Source organism: Kogia breviceps, chromosome 7 (genome assembly GCF_026419965.1).
Source record: "Kogia breviceps isolate mKogBre1 chromosome 7, mKogBre1 haplotype 1, whole genome shotgun sequence".
In the NCBI taxonomy this organism is placed as follows: domain Eukaryota; kingdom Metazoa; phylum Chordata; class Mammalia; order Artiodactyla; family Physeteridae; genus Kogia; species Kogia breviceps.
Window position 1 is genome coordinate 52287422 of NC_081316.1, and position 17376 is coordinate 52304797.

Here is a 17376-nt window from a genome sequence, read left to right on the forward strand (position 1 = left end):
AAGGATTGTACACCATGATCAAGTTGGAGTTGTCCCAGGGATGCAGGGATTCTTCAATATATGCAAGTCAATCAATTTGATACACCATATTAACAAATTGAAAAATAAAAACCATATGATCATCTCAATAGATGCAGAAAAAACTTTTGACAAAATTCAACACTCATTTATGAAAAAAACTCTCCAGAAAGTGGGCATAGAGGGAACCTATCTCAACATAATAAAGGCCATATACCACATACCCACAGCAAACATCATTCTAAATGATGAAGAACTGAAAGCATTTCCTCTAAGATCAGGAACAAGACAAAGATGTCTACTCTCACCACTATTATTCAACATAGTTTTGGAAGTCCTGGCCATGGCAATCAGAGAAGAAAAAGAAATAAAAGGAATACAGATTGGAAAAGAAGAAGTAAAACTGTCACTGTTTGCAGGTGACATGATACTATACATAGAGAATCCTAAAGATGCCAAAAGAAAACTACTAGAGCTAATCAATGAATTTGGTAAAGCTGCAGGTTACAAAATTAATGCACAGAACTCTCTTGCATTCCTATACACTCACGATGAAAGATCAGAAAAAGAAATTAAGGAAACAATCCCATTCACCACTGCAACAAAAAGAATTAAATACCTAGGAATAAACCTACCTAAGGAGGTAAAAGACCTGTACTCAGAAAACTATAAGACATTGATGAAAAAAATCAAAGATGACACAAACAGATGGAGAGATAAACCATGTTCTTGGATTGGAAGAATCAATATTGTGAAAATGACTATACTACCCAAAGCAATCTATAGATTCAATGCAATCCCTATCAAATTACCAGTGGCATTTTTTTATGGAACTAGAACAAAAAATCTTAAAATTTGTATGGAGACACAAAAGACCCCAAATAACCAAAGCAGTCTTGAGGGAAAAAACAGAGCTGGAGGAATCAGACTCCCTGACTTTAGACTATACTGTAAAGCTACAGTAATCAAGACAACATGGTACTGGCACAAAAACAGAAACATAGATCTATAGAACAAGATAGAAAGCCCAGAGATAAACCCATGCACCTATGGTCAACTAATCTATGACAAAAGAGGCAAGGATATACAATGGAGAAAAGACAGCCTCTTCAATAAGTGGTCCTGGGAAAACTGGACAGCTACATGTAAAAGAATGAAACTAGAACACTCCCTAACACCATACACAAAAATAAGCTCAGTATGGATTAGAGATCTAAATTAAGACCAGACACTATAAAACTCTTAGAGGAAAACATAGGAAGAACATCCTTTGACATAAATCACAGCAAGATCTTTTTTGATCCACCTCCTAGAGTCATGGAAATAAAAACAAAAATAAACAAATGGGACCTAATGAAACTTCAAAGCTTTTGCACAGCAAAGGAAACCATAAACAAGACAAAAAGACAACCCTCAGAATGGGAGAAGATATTTGCAAATGAATCAACGTACAAGGGATTAATCTCCAAAATATATAAACAGCTCACGCAGCTCAATATTAAAGAAACAAAAAACCCAATCCAAAAATGGGCAGAAGACCTAAATATACATTTCTCCAAAGAAGACATACAGATGGCCAAGAAGCACATGAAAAGCTGCTCAACAACACTAATTATTAGAGAAATGCAAATCAAAACTGCAGTGAGGTATCACCTCACACCAGTTAGAATGGGCATCATCAGAAAATCTACAAACAACAAATGCTGGAAAGGGTGTGGAGAAAAGGGAACCCTCTTGCACTATTGGTGGGAATGTAAATTGATACAGCCACTATGGAGAACAGTATGGTGGTTCCTTAAAAAACTAAAAATAGGGCTTCCCTGGTGGCGCAGTGGTTGAGAGTCCGCCTGCCGATGCAGGGGACACGGGTTTGTGCCCCAGTTCGGGAAGATCCCACATGCTGCAGAGCGGCTGGGCCCGTGAGCCGTGGCCGCTGAGCCTGCGCATCTGGAGCCTGTCCTCTGCAACGGGAGAGGCCACAGCAGTGAGAGGCCCACATACCGAAAACAAACAAACAAACAAACAAACAAACAAAAACCAAAAATAGAATTACCGTATGATCCAGCAATCCCACTACTGGGCATATACCCAGAGAAAACCATAATTCAAAAAGACACATGCAACCCAATGTTCAATGCAGCACTGTTTACAATAGCCAGGTCATGGAAGCAACCTAAATGCCCATCGACAGATGAATGGATAAAGAAGATGTGGTACATATATACACTGGAATATTACTCAGCCATAAAAAGCAATGAAATTGGGTCATTTGTTGAGATGTGGATGGATCTAGAGACTGTCATACAGTGTGAAGTAAGTCAGAAAGAGAAAAACAAATATCGTATATTATCGCATATATGTGGAACCTAGAAAAATGGTACAGATGAACCGGTTTGCAGGGCAGAAATAGAGACACCGATGTAGAGAACAAACATATGGACACCAAGCGGGGAAAGCAGCAGGGTGGTGGGGTTGGTGGTGTGATGAATTGGGCGATTGGGATTGACATGTATACACTGGTGTGTATAAAATTGATGACTACTAAGAACCTGCTGTATAAAAATATTTTTCTAAATTCAAAAATTTTTTAAAAAAGAAAAGCTAAGCAAGAGGTTATGCTACTGACCCACTGGTAGAGGCCAGGGATGTTGCTAAACAAACTGCAATGCACAGGACAAACCCACACCCCCAACAAAGAATTAAAAAAACAATTGAAGTTATATTATGGAGACAAACTTATTTTAGAATTTAGAATATTTTGTTATTTCTGGAATTAGTCTTTGTCATTATATAAAAAGAAATGCCACGGAAAACTCTTGCCCCTCAGCTAATACAGTTTAAGAGATTAGACATTCATAGACTTAAATTACCTGCTTCTCTAGCCCAACAACAATTAAAACAATACCATTTATAGTTATAATATACATTTCATCTATTGGTTAAAACCTAGAATTAATAACACTGAACCTAATACTTAGAAGGAAAGATACTCATCCTTTTGTTTTATGTTAATACTTCTAAAGAGATCTAAACCAATCCAGAAAAATAAAGTCTAGACCATTTGAAAAGCTGGACGATTGTCTCCATTTTCACTTTACTACTTCAATAAACCTAGTCACCCCATAGTGTTACTCTTTCAAAGCCTATTTCTCAAATGTACATCATAGAATCTAATCTTTGAAAGTTTAGATTTTTCTTTCTACTATATATATTTAGATTAATCAACTGTGAAATATTATACAGCTATTTCCTACAAATTTTGCTACCTAAAAAAATTGTATTAAATTACATTGTATAATTTCTGTCTTCCTGAATGCCCCCTTCCAATTTTCTTAATCTTAGACTCTGAAAATTCCTCCCATGCTGCTTATGAAACAGTTACTATCCTGAATGAAAGTGTTTTGAAAATCTTATAAAGTATAAGCTGTCTTAATGTACAATTTACTTGGATTAGTAGCAACTTGCCCACATGCTTGTCTGTGTTTTGGATGCATATTTTTGTAAAGTGCCTGATATAGAATAAGTCATGATATTTGCTGTTTTATGTGCTATTGCCAAGACACGACTTGTAAACACTAGCAGAATTTTTGATGCAAATGACAGTGTCATTTGGAAAGACTTCCAAGTTGATATCTTTGCAGTTTTATAGATAAAGTTATATATACATATTGTATATGTAATATGTATATGTTTAATATATAGACATATGTATACATATATATAACATGTATATGTTTAATATATGTATATATTATTTTAAATTATTTAATTATTACTTTAAATTAATTGCACATATATATGTGCATATATATGCAATTAAAAACTTCTGCTCTGTGAAGGACTCTGTTAGGAGAATGAAAAGACAAGCTACAGACTGGGAGAAAATATTTATAAATTATATATCTGACTAAAGAATTTGTATCTAAAATATGTAAAGAACTCTCAAAACTCAACAGTAAAAAAAACTAAATCCAATTAGAAAATGGGCAAAAGATAGGAAGAGGCATTTCATCAAAAAAGATATACAGATAGCATGGCAACTAAGCAAATGAAAAGATGTTTAACATCACTAGCTATTAGGGAAAATCAGATTAAGTCCATCCTGAGATATCACTGTATACCTATTAGAACAGCTAAAATACAAAGTAGTGAGAATATCAAATGCTGTTGAAGATGCTGAGGAACTGGGTTTCTCATACATTGTTGATAGGAATGTAAGATTGTACAGCCACTCTGGGAAATAGTTTAGCAGTTTCTTAAAAAACTAAACATATATTTACCATACAAGCCAGCCATAGCTCTTCGGGACATTTGTGTTGGAGAAATAAAAACTTGTGTCCACACAAAAATCTGTACATGATTGTTTGTATCTGCTTTATTTGTAATAGCCCCAAACTGGAAACAACCAAAAGATCCTTCAATAGGTGATAGTTAAACAAACCGTGGTATATCGAACATGGAATACTACTAGGCAATAGAAAGGAGTAGACTGTTGACACAGGCAACAACTGGGATAGGTCTCAAGCCATTATGCCCCTGAAAAAAGCCAGTCCCCTAAGGTCCTATACTCTATGATTCTGTTTAACATTTTCAAAATGACAGAATTATAGAGATAAATAATAGTGCTTGCTAGGGGTTAGGGATGGTAGGAGAATGGGGGCAGATGTGACTCTAAAGAGGTAGCACAAGAGAAATCTTCCCGGTGATGGAATAGTTCTGTGTCTTGATTGTCGTGATGGTTACCTGAATCTACAGATGTGATAAAATGACATAGAATTTGGGACTTGCCTGGCGGTCTGGTGAGTAAGACTCCACGCTCCCAATGCAGGGGGCCCAGCTTCAATCTCTGGTGGGGGAACTAGATCCCTCATGCTGCAACTAAGAGTCTGCATGCTACAACTAAAGATTCTGTGTACTGCAACTGAGCCCTGGTGCAGCCAAAAATAAATAAATAAATGAAAGAAAAGGGGAGAAAGCAAAACAAACAAACAAAAAAACTCACAAGTTAAAAAATCAATGACATAGAATTTCCAGACATATGTATCAATATTAACTTCCTGGTTTTGATATTGTACTATAATCATGTAAAATATACCCATTGGAGGAAACTGGGTGAAGGGTACCTAGGAACTTTCTGTACTTCTGCAACTTCCTGTATAATTATTTTAACACAAAAAGTATTTTAAAAATCCTCCGAGAGTTACGTAGAATCCATAGACTATATATTAGTTATTCTTAACAAGGTGAAAAACATTGTTTTAATGAATTTATGCTCTGAAATGCATGTTAAGAGCCTGGGTTCTGGTGTCAAGTAGCCTTGAAACTCAGCTCTTTATTTAGCAGCCATAGGTCATGAAAAATAACTTATTGTCTCCAAGTCTCAATTTCCTTTCCTGTTAAAATATAATCATGGCAATAATAATAATACCTACCTTGTGGCATCTTTACAAAGATTAGAATAATTAGAATAATTAGAATAATATATGTATTGCTCTTAGCACAGTGTCTGACATCTAAATATACCTCAATAAATGGGAGTTGAAATTTAAAAAAAGAAATTACCACTAGTTAAGTTTTGGTAGAGAAAGTAAAAGAAGATCCAGAATTATCAGAAGATATTTTTAAAAACACTGCTCCTATTCCAATTTTATATGTGTGAAGATGTATTTTCTTCAAGTTCTTCAATCAAACACCATATCATAATATGTTGAGTATAGAAGCAGACATAGAATCCAGATCTCTTCTTTTTGCAAATATATAAACCAGTGCCATGCCATTTACTATTTTTTGAAAATATATTGTAATTATTTTATCTATACTAGCATGTAATGATTAATATTTATAATTTTAATGAATCAGTAAATATTTTCAAATCTTCTCAGTTTTAGTTTTTAAAATGCTAATTAGCCATCAATATAACTCACATAAACAAAAGTTTTGTAGAGTTCTCCATATATTCTAAGAGTTGTAAATAGATACTGAAACCAAAATATCTTATTGAACAGATCAATTGCTGTAGAAGATTATAAAGCAGTCCTACATATACATGAGACATGGCCAATTTGTCTTTGGTTCCTGAAGTCTCTCAACTCATATTTGTTAAGTGAATAAATGCATAAAATAGAATTCTGCTTTTTCTTTGCAGTGTTTATTGCTAGTGAGTGGTAGCATTTTCACCAAGATTTGTCCCAACGAAGTGAAATCTCCAAAGACCAAATGCCTGACTCTATATTTAGAAGAGGTACATTATTAATTTGCTCCTTAAAGATCTTCTAGGACCTTAAGTTGAATTATTGGAAAATGATATTATCCTTTAGCAAACAGCCATTTTCCACAGCAGTGAATTCAGATGATGAAAAAGTGAATGAAAGCTGTCTATTATGAGTAAATACATATCATGAAGACTAGTAACCTATGCCAAATTATAAGGAAAGTTGGGATGACTATTGAAGATTGCAGAGAAGACAGGAGTGGGGATAAAGGGAAATATATCTTGCGTATATAGTAGGAGCTAGGTATGCGTACATCCTCACAATAGCCTAAATATGTAATTATTAAATACATTTTTTAAATGAAGGAGAAGATACTCATAATGTTAGAATTGATGCTCAAATATATTGCTATATGCCTTCAAAATTAGTATTTCAATCCACTTTAAAGGGCCATGTCCCAATATGGGATGTTTTTCCTCTCTCTTTCTCTAGTGTTGCTTTCTAAAGTGGTGTTTGCCAGTACATAATACCAGCACCTTTTAATTCATAGCGCAGTTGACATGTGTCTTAAATAAATTACTTTACTTTCTCAACATTCACATTTTGGCAAGAACAATTTGCATGCCAGTACAACTGGTAGAAGCGGGAAGAATTGGAAGAGTCATTTAAAAATGTATAAATACATGGGGACTGACCTTTTTTTTTTTTTTTACAGAGAGAGCTCCAGGGTATATTACTAACACATTTGTTGGCAAAAGTTTACTGAGTATCAAGCAATAATATCCCCAAACTTTAAACTACTTATTCTGTTTTTAAGGGTTTTTTTCTTTTTCTGAAAAAAATCTGCAACTGTGAGTTTCTACCACACAGATGTCTGAACAATGTCAATGGGTCTAAAAAAATTGTTTCTGCAAAAAATTAAAATGCTCCCTAATGCTCAAACAGTCATAGTTTCTAGCAGGCTCTCACTGCACCCTGACTAGAGAGCTTCTAATGGCCAGATAAAATGAATATATTCTGGTCTTGCCACCCTTCAGCTTTGGGAAGCAAAGCACTGATTAAGAATTTAAAAGGCATTTGTATATATAGGAATTAAGCTTGACTTGTTTTTTGTGAACTTAACACATAAGTATTAACTCATCCCTGAGAGCAGCTTCTTTCCTAGAAATCTTAAAAACATGCTTGCATATCTACAAAGCCTTCTCCATAATATAGCACTACGTATTATTTCAGGCTTTTAAAAAAGGTAACATTATCTCCTAATAAAAGAATCACAATTCAAAGCAAACCCACTTGGAAAATAATATGCAGGACACTTGTTTGAATTTCTTACATGTAATTGGAAGGGTCCTATTTGCCCTACGAACTTGGAGTAAAGAGAGAAAATGTTATTCTTCAAGTCAAATGAGTTGAATCAGTTCATTCAACTAGAAGAAGACAGGTTGTCTCCTAAACTCATTAGAATAACTACTTCACTGAAGATGGTGCATCAGTTTAATCAGTGAATATCAAATATCTCAAGACTGCTGTGAGGATTAAGTAATAAAACACATGGGAAATGAGAATGTCTAGCATGTAGAGGTTTTTATTATTATTATGATCAGGATCATTGCCTGTTCAGAATATCAACAAGGTCGGCAAGGTGATAATTCTGGGGAGTTAAGTAATCCAGGCTCAGAAAGGATCTCCTGATCTGGATGAACTCTTTCTCAAAACCCTCCACCTCATTCTGAATCAGAGTACACCAAACTATACAAAGCTACTCAGCTTTCTGATTCTCTTAGAATTGGTAAAGAAGGTGTGTAGGGAGGGCTTGAGCCTTCCCATCACTAGAATGTCTCACCTCACTTAAACAATCTCCTTAGCATTCTGGTTTATACAACAGTTGTCAATGTAATTTATCTTTGAGTTTGTGTGACCATTTCTGGATATGCTAAGAAAGTCCATTTCTTAGGCAGGAAGACTGGAGACTAGATCATCCTTTGAGACTTCATTGTGCCTGGCCACTGGCCTTTCTTTTCAAGTATGCATACTGTTACCTTAATATTTCATTCAAAATTTCAAAACCCCAATTAACTTTCATGAAAGCCCAGAGCTCATTTACCATTTCCTAGACTGCTCCTCAAGAAATTCTGGCAAATGAGGAGGTAAGATACTTCCTAGGTAGTCACAATAAAATAGAAAGGGTGAAGGGCTGCATGAAAAAACGTTCTAGAGACTCATAATAGATGGATTTTTTTAGAAGAGCTGTTAGATAAACTAGATTTTTTTAGTGGTGTACACTTAAGAGGACAAAACAAGGACCAATTATTAGAAGTCAGTGGCAGACATTTCATAATCCTCCTCAATGTGATGCTTACCTTTCTACCTCCTATTTAGTCATCAAGAGTTTCTGATACTCCATACTCTAGAGTCTAGAAGAGTTTCTGTACTCTAACCAACTCATCTTCATCTCATTCTCCCTGCCTTGGATAAAGCCCTCACCATTCATCATCCTCCCACAGCTCATTAATTAGTCTTTCTGCATTCTGCTGAGGGCACTAGATTCACATCTTTCTGAAACATAGATAGAATCATATCAAGTTCCTGCTTAAAAACCTCTCTTGACTCCCATTGTCTATAGCAGTGTTTCACACAAGGTATTTATACAAGTTTTGGAAGATATTAACATTATATCATGACTTTTAAACTTTGGGTTTTCAAACATATCTCTTCTACAGGGAAGATATCAATGATATTTACAAAGAATAAATGTTAGTTTCTTAATTCTCTAGGGATCTGTGGACATATTCTTAGGAGCCTATTTTTTCCCTCTCTGGACAAGATTTAGAAACATGGGTATTCACGGCATATTCTAAACATCTTTGTTATTTCCCACTACAAGCTTAATATTCTAGCCATATACATTTTCTCATTTTGTTGTATCCAATCTTATGCTTTCAATACTTCTATTCCACTGCATATGTTGTTCCCACAGCTAGAAGTGCCTTTCCTTCTCTGCTCTTCTTGGTGAGAAATTATTGATATTTCAAGATCCGGTTCCAATTTCTCCAGGTTGGGAGATGTTTCTGGTTTAGTTATGGGTTCCTACCTCATTTTATATTGAGCATCATATTGTGTTTTCCTTATGGGTTTGTGTGATGTTTTCTCACTAGCTGGTGAGCTCCTCAAGGTCAGAAACTGTGTAATAGTCATCTTTTCATGTCTTTGGACTTTTATAATTTCACAGAGTACCAGGTTTCTGGAGGACTCTTTAAGTTGAATGGAATTAGATTTTGTCTTAACCTAAAGAACATCCTGTTCTCCCTTATGAGGTAGGTTGATCTCTGTTCTTGAAAGACCACGTAGAGATATTATAGTGGGCATCTCAGCAAAATGAGAGATGTTGAACTGAATACATTGAGAAGTGTCTTCCAACTATATGTTCCATGGTTCTAAGTTGCACTGTGCTTGAGGCTGAGAACATACCATTAAATTAGAGTTGTTCCTTGTTCCTGCACCTTTTTCTATTTTAGGTAACAGGAGCTGCCTTTGCTCTTGACTCCTTGCTTCTGGGAATTCACTCAAAAGCAGTAGCTTTTACCTTCAGAAATGCTCCCTCCCTGGGTCTGTCTTAAAAAAGTTCCTCTTCTATCTTTCCTCCTCCCTATTTTTTTCTCTGCACCTAGCACATCATGATTTATTTCCTCAGGATGCAGTCTATACTTAGTTTGTAAGCTAATTGTCAGAAAAATTAATGACTGATAACTGAGTTGTCAAAAACTAATTCCAGTTTAACATAATAATAGCTGCTATTTTTTGAAGAAATGTTATATGTTCCTTACATGTATTATATTATTTAATCCTTACATTAACCCTCTAAGTTATTATTCTTATCTACATTTTCCAGATGATGAAATTAAGGCCCTGAGAGTTAAATAGCTTACTGAAGGTAACAGATCTAGGAAGTGGTAGAGTTTAGATCAAATCCCAGTCAGTTTGATTGCCTTTAACCACTTCCCTAAACTACCAGCGCACCCCATTCCCCAATACCCACAGCAGTACAATTTTTGCATTATCATTATTATAAAGTGTGAAATACGGGACACCATGGGTAGTCAGAGATTTGCACATGAGAAGATTCTTCTTTGAATCGAATAGCCCATACTCCACAGGGACCACCTAATCAGAAGACTACCTTTTATAATGCATACTAATTCTTCTTTGCTTTATGTGTCTCTTTTATACAGTTCATAAATCACACATTTTCAATCTTTACTTCAGCATTTAAATACAAGAGGAAAGCTGAGGTTACATAAATAACTTCAGTAGACAAAATGCAACAGTTCCTCCATCCCAGGACTGGCTGTGGGAATCTGTTGTATGGGAAATACATCACATACTTCTCATGAGACCCAAAAGAGAAAAGGGCAGCAATAACTGTGAGGTTCAATCAAAACTGATAATTCGGGGTTCCCTGGTGGCGCAGTGGTTGAGAGTCCGCCTGCCGATGTAGGGGACACAGGTTCGTGCCCAGGTCCGGGAAGATCCCACATGCCGCGGAGCGGCTGGGCCCGTGAGCCATGGCCGCTGAGCCTGCGTGTCCGGAGCCTATATGCTCCGTGATGGGAGAGGCCCGCGTAACACACACACACACACAAAAAAAAAAAAAAAAAAAAAACCAACAACAAAAAAAACCACCTGACAATTCAATTCCAACTGCATTTATTGAGAGAGGAGAGTGTAGTGTTTGCCACTACTTCTGCTTCTCCAGTCCTGCTTTCCTGGCAGCTGAACTCACTTGAGCACTCCTGGTAGACCAGACATCCCATGTCCTCACCTCCCACCCTGGTTTTTAGATCAAATGTGTCTCTCAAGTGAGCAAAGTGTTCTCTCTATCTTTGTCTTTGTCCTTCCCCACTGAAAGGAATGAAAGTTTCTTGGAGATATGGCTGATTCCAGGCTTTGGGCAGTGTAGGTACAAGGGGACTCTAGAATATTTTGTTGTACCAGAAAAAAAGAAAGAGCTAAAAAAATGATAGGGTCATGAAACAGATACTTAAGAATTGACTTGAAGGTGTGCCCAATGGTGAAATCTGGGACCGTTTTTGTACAGGAGGGAATCTGGTCCACATGTAAAACAGGAGATCAAATTAGCATCACCAAAGTGAGACAGAGGGTCATCATGTGCTTTCAGATGTTATATGCTCCTAGAAAGACACAAAACCACTTCTGTAAAATTCTGGCTAAGAATACATTACCTGGATCCATTCTACTAAAAATTCTATTTAAAAACAGGAGCATTCTGTTAAAAATGGGGGAACTGTATTCTCCAAAAATGTGAATCTCGTCAGAAAAAAAAAGGCTGTGGAAATATTTCACATTAAAAGAAGGCTAAAGAGAAATGGCAACTAAATGTCATCTGACCCTAGACTGGACTCTTTTACAGAGAAGAAAATGCTGTAAAGGATATTATTAGTGTAATGAAAAAAATGCAATATAAACAGTAAATTAGATTAAAGCATTACACCTATATAGAACTTACTGAAGTTGATAACTGTTCTGTGGTTATGTAAGAGAATATTCTTGTTCTTGGGAAAAATACACTGAAATATCCAAGGGTAAAGGGTTCTGATCTACGCAATTTACCCTCAGATGGTTCAGATTGAGAGAGAGAGAAAGAAAAAAAACAAGTGTAAATGGTAAGTGAATCTCAGTAGAAGGTATATGTGTGGGTTTTTTTTTTTTTTTTTTTTTTTTTTTTTGCAGTACGCGGGCCTCTCACGGTTGTGGCCTCTCCTGTTGCGGAGCACAGGCTCCAGACACGCAGGCTCAGTGACCATGGCGCATGTGGGATCCTCCCGGACCAGGGCATGAACCCGTGTCCCCTGCATCAGCAGGCGGACTCGCAACCAGGGAAGCCCTATGTGTGGTTTTGTACAGTTTTTATTGTTGGTAATTTTTCTGTAAGCTTAAAATTATTTCTAAATAAAAGAGTAAATAAATCTGTCCCTGATCAGGAAAAGCTCTTGTTGGTGGCTCAGATCAATGTTTTCTAACATTTTGCTACCAGTAAACAGGTTTCATACAACAAGTATAGACAAAGTAAGTGATGGGTTAGGTGCAACTGGAAGAGCCCTAGATATTATTTATGTTTTCATTTATCAAACACATATTGAACACCTATTATGTGCCAGATAATGTGCTATAATGTCTTTTCTCTCTTTCTCAAGAAAGCATACTAGACTATGAGTAAATAAGAACAGTTTATTGGAAAAAAAGTAATTCACAGATATAACTTATTAGTATTGGCAAATTATCGACAATAAATGTGATGTCCTCTACTGACTCTGCGCATTAGAAACTCATTTGAAAGCCACTGGCTGAGCTGACATGGCTCAAGCCAGTTTTCTTCTTTGATTTGAGGCCCAGAGAAGTGAGGCTCCCCACCTTCTTTCCGTGATCAGCCCATATTCCTTAATAACAAAGTTTATGCTTTCTCACTGTTAGAAAATCTGCCTGTATAACCTATAATGTACTATAATTCCTTTAAGGATGGAGCCCCACTTTATAATGTCATTAAGTCAGCATCTGGAATCCTCCTATTAACGCCCGCACAGTCCAACAGGATGCCCAATGCACCCACGTGGTGAACTTGTCTGTGTGCCTTCGTCTTAGTCTGTAGGCTCAGAGACTCCTGGGCACCAGGCATTGCCTTCTCGTGTTATATTATTGAAGGATTAGCTTGATATTTTCAACCTTCAAGAAACGCTCAACTCACTCAGGGTCATCAGAGTACAATGGAAAGGACTCTTGCATTTTGGCATGTACCAAATCTAGGAACAGATTTAGCTCTGTCACTTACCGAATGGGTGGTAGTCAAATTACTGATATCTCTGATCCTGTTTTCTCTCTTTAAATTGGAAATAATGATGCTATCTTCCTCAGAGGATGGTTGTAAGAATTAAGTGAGATGGTACTATACAGAATCTTTGGCATGGTGCCTTGCACATAGAGATTATTTGGAAAATGTTAATTACTGATGTTATTTAAGGAAAATAAACACAATTTTTATTCTAATAACTGCACCAAGGTTCCTCTTTAGGGTGATACTCTCCTTGTTTAAATTGCTTCTGAGGTAGAGCAAGGCCCTAAAACCTTCTGGATTAGAAAAATACAAGGAAATGAAAGAGACAGAGACACTATTCTGCACAGCTGAGCAACAGAAATTAGAGGACAAAGCAACAATCACAATGACAAGAAACAAACAAAAGAAGTTAAGGAGGAAGAAATCGGAAAAGAGAAAGTTTTGTCTCCATAGTAGGGTGCCAAAGAGTTTTTAGGAGGTGGAATGTCTAGTGTTAAATTTTGAGTTATCTGCCTTGCCAGAATTGGTCCCCTATGTCTCCCTGGAACTCAGATTAAATCTGTAACTTGAGTGAATGTTCCTATTTTATTTTTGTTTTTAGGTTTGTTTCCATAATGAAAATTGAGATGGCAGAGATGAGTTTCATGACTGGGTCAGCGCTGAGCAGGGAAGAATGAATAGGTGCTGAAGGGAAGATGCAAGCAAAGTTGAGAGCTTTTCAGGAGAAGTAGGTAGGTCTTAGAAGAGACTATGAGAAGGAATCTCTGACGAAACACAGAAACCTTGAGGGATAACGGGATGGGGATTTTACCCTTATTATAGTTAAAAGAACAGACTCGTCTCAAAAAGGCTAGCATTCAGAATATTTATTTTTTCTTTTCTTTTCTTTCTTTCTTTTTTTACTAGCTCACCTGTTTACTGTAAAAGGATGTAACTCAGGAACAGCCAGATGAAAGAGATGCAGAGGGCAAGGTGCAAGCTACAGAATATTTTAAACTAGATAAAAATACTAAAAGTTAGAAAAATATGATAGGTCCACAGTCCTATATCTATAATTCCAAAATACAAAAAGGTCAAAAAATGTATTATTTTGTTCGGCGTCAATATTTTTTTAGTGGAAAACCTGACTTTATTCTCCATTAGGCTGCCTCTTGTCTCAATGTATTGACCTGGTGGGTACCTTCATACATTTTGCTGAAGAGTTATTCATGTTTCAGATTATGTGTGCCCCCCACACTCTCCTAGGGTTATTGGCCATATATGTACACATGCCACATGCCCTTACGCAACTCAGAAAATTCTGAATTCTCAAACACTTTTGGACCCAGGATTTTGGATAAGAGATTATAAACATGAATTCAGAAGAAAAGAAAATGTAAATGAGTGGAAAAAAGGGGGTTACCTTCCAGTGTATTTCTAAAGCTGAAGTTGGCAGCTTTATCCATGGAACCCGATTCATACTGGGTCAGACTCAGGCAAAATTCCACATCAGCTGAGGAGGGGAGCCTTGGGGTCCTGGCTTTGTCGTGGTTTCCAGGATTGCGCAGTATCGGTCCCTCGGACGTCCCGTTGCATAAAGAGTGACGGCTGTTGTACTCCTCCAATTGGCTGCAGATGACCTGCACAAAACGCCTTTATGTTAAAGGGGTATTGTCTCCACCTCTAAGTCAAAGGGGGAAGGTAGGGAGGTTGAGGTTCCTGATTACCATATTTGGACTTCTAATTATCAGGAGATTAATGTTTTCAAGTAAATTGTTGAAGGAAGCAGCTTTCTGAGGGTTGCAGAATAACCCATGAATGTTAAAATTCAGAACAGAGTTCTAGTCTTGAATCTACCATTTGAGAAAATAAATTAAATACCATAGGTCTCAGCTAGCAAATGGGGATAATAATAACTACTTCATATAATTGTTGTCAAATATTTATTTGGTGGGGAAATTAATTTGACAATCATCTGTTAAATATCTATTGTGTGACTTTCATATGCCCTTGAAGCTAGCCATGGCCCAGAGTTTAGGTCTGTACCCTCTTCTTTTCTTTCTCTCTGTATATTCTTGTTTGGCTCTGACGACCAGTTTCACGGCTTACAGGCCTCTAAATGATAAGAACTTCCTAATTCCTATTTGAAGTCCAAAAGCACTCCTCTGAACTTTAACCCCGTATATCCATCTCCAACTTCATATTTCAATGTTATCTCACAGGCTTCTCAAATGGAACACTTAAAAATCAAAAATTTGTTCCTTTGTAATAGCCTATAAGGGAAAAGAATCTGAATAAAAAAAGATATATAGGTATGTATAACTGAATCGCTTTGCTGTACACCTGAAACTAACACAACTTTGTAAATCAACTATACTTTAATTTTAAAAATTAAATTTAAAAAGAAGTTTTAAAATAAAAAACTTAAAATAAAAAGATATTAAAAAATTGTTCCTCTCCCTCTATTTCCTATCACATCAACTATCCTGCAGCTTAAAGCAGAAGCCCATGAATCTTCATTTTTAAGCCAGAGACTGTTATCATTTATATTTTGTTCCCCTTTATCTTTCAGATTAAAACCATGAGCCAATCTTGTCAATTCTGCCTCCAGAATACATCTTGAATCTTTATTTGTTTACAAATTCTGTGATCCAACTGCTGAAGTCAGACTGGCTACTCTTCTCTGGGCATCACTCATGCTTCTCCATCCCACATCTTTGTTCTTGCCTGAGCGTGTTCACTCCTTGCCATTTATCTGATATTCTACCTAATCTTCAAGGCCAAACCAGTATTTTGAAAAAACCAGACATTGTCAACTCTGACTTTAAAAGTAAATCAAAAGGGTCCAACTCTAAAATATGAAGAAATCTTAGAAATCCTTCACCAAATTATTTTGCTTACAGTTTCACTTATATGTAGGCAGAAGACTGAACTATGATAAAATTATTTGACTAAATAAGTCAAAAGGAGCTCTTTCAATAAATATAAAATAAAAATGCTAAGTGATTTAAAAAAACATTATAATTTAACTGGCAGATTTTTTCGCAGTGGTTTATAAGTTAATTATTCATCTTAAAATCATTGATGCCTTAGGTTCCATGATGGCTATTAAGCAGGTAGCAAGATATCAGACTTAAACAAAAGCATAAAACCCAGGAGAGTCCACACTGCCATCAGTGACTGTGCACAATGGGCACTTAGTCTGTAGGAGGCCTGTGCCCACTGAGTAGATAACGTCGTGGTTGTCTGTCAAACTCAAACTTGACTCACTTTAATCTCCCTTGATAAACAGTCAGTATCACTTCCTTTAAAAAAAAAAAAGTAATCTCCATGAGGATAACTGTTTATTCCCAGAATCTATAATAGAGGCTCTATAACAATTTGATGGGAGAATAAACAAGTCAATGGATGAACCAGTGAATCTTCAACTACCAACATGTGTTGCACATCATTTTTAGCTAGTCCTGTTACTAATACCAACATTTTCCCTAGAAGATATTTCCAAAAATATATCGTTTGTATTAAATATATACTGAGGCCCCACTCTCAATAGGAAAGGCATCTCTGTGTACATTTTTAAAAATTCACAAATGACCATGTAGGTTTATATGATTTTATCCCTATTTTAAGGATGAGGAAACTGAGTGTGGAAGAGTATAAAAGGCTAGTAGGATCTAAAGCCCTGTATTATGATTAATAATTTTATGGGCAACAGGCAAGGCACATGGAACAAAATTTTAAAAGTGAAGTCTTCTTGGTCAACTGCTTGCACCACAGTTAGGAATAATCAAAACAATCCTATCAGTCTCCTGCTCCAGTGAGTTGGCAATCTTTAAGAATGTAAAAGCAAATTAAATCACCATCAGATGGAACTGAATGAGCCTTGTCCCCCTGGGAATGGTTGCTACTGTGTTATACAACAGACACTTAGAGAAGCTTTTAATTTCTGGTCACTAAGATAAAATTTATGAATTGAAGGATTGTGTGCTGGAAAAGAATTAGTTTCCAAATTCACGTAGGTGTGGGCTTCAACTCTGGCTCAGCTACTTACTAGCAATGGGGCAATGAGTATGTTATTTAGGCTTGCTGAGTCTCAATTTCTTCAACTGTAATATGAAATAATAAATATTACATTTTAATGTATAATTTATTATATGTATATCATTCTATTAATAAAATAATAAAATGCAGTTCTGGCTCAACAGATGTCAGTTTCTAGTTTTCTTCATACTCCATTCACATTCCTCAATCCTTTATCCATGCATAATTGAGGACTTGAATTGTTGGGTGACTTGTCTAAGGTCATATGATGTTCAGATC

The 17376-nt window shown here is 36.2% G+C and overlaps 1 protein-coding gene across 1 annotated transcript in view; it reads right to left on the bottom strand.

Moving 5' to 3' along the window:
* The window catches only part of TYR (tyrosinase), a 105600-nt gene that overhangs the window by 81100 nt on the left and 7124 nt on the right, over positions 1-17376 (bottom strand). Inside the window, exon 2 of the mRNA XM_059068979.2 lies at positions 14480-14696. Coding sequence (XP_058924962.1) covers positions 14480-14696 — 217 coding nt within the window. The remainder of the gene's footprint in view (positions 1-14479; positions 14697-17376) is intronic.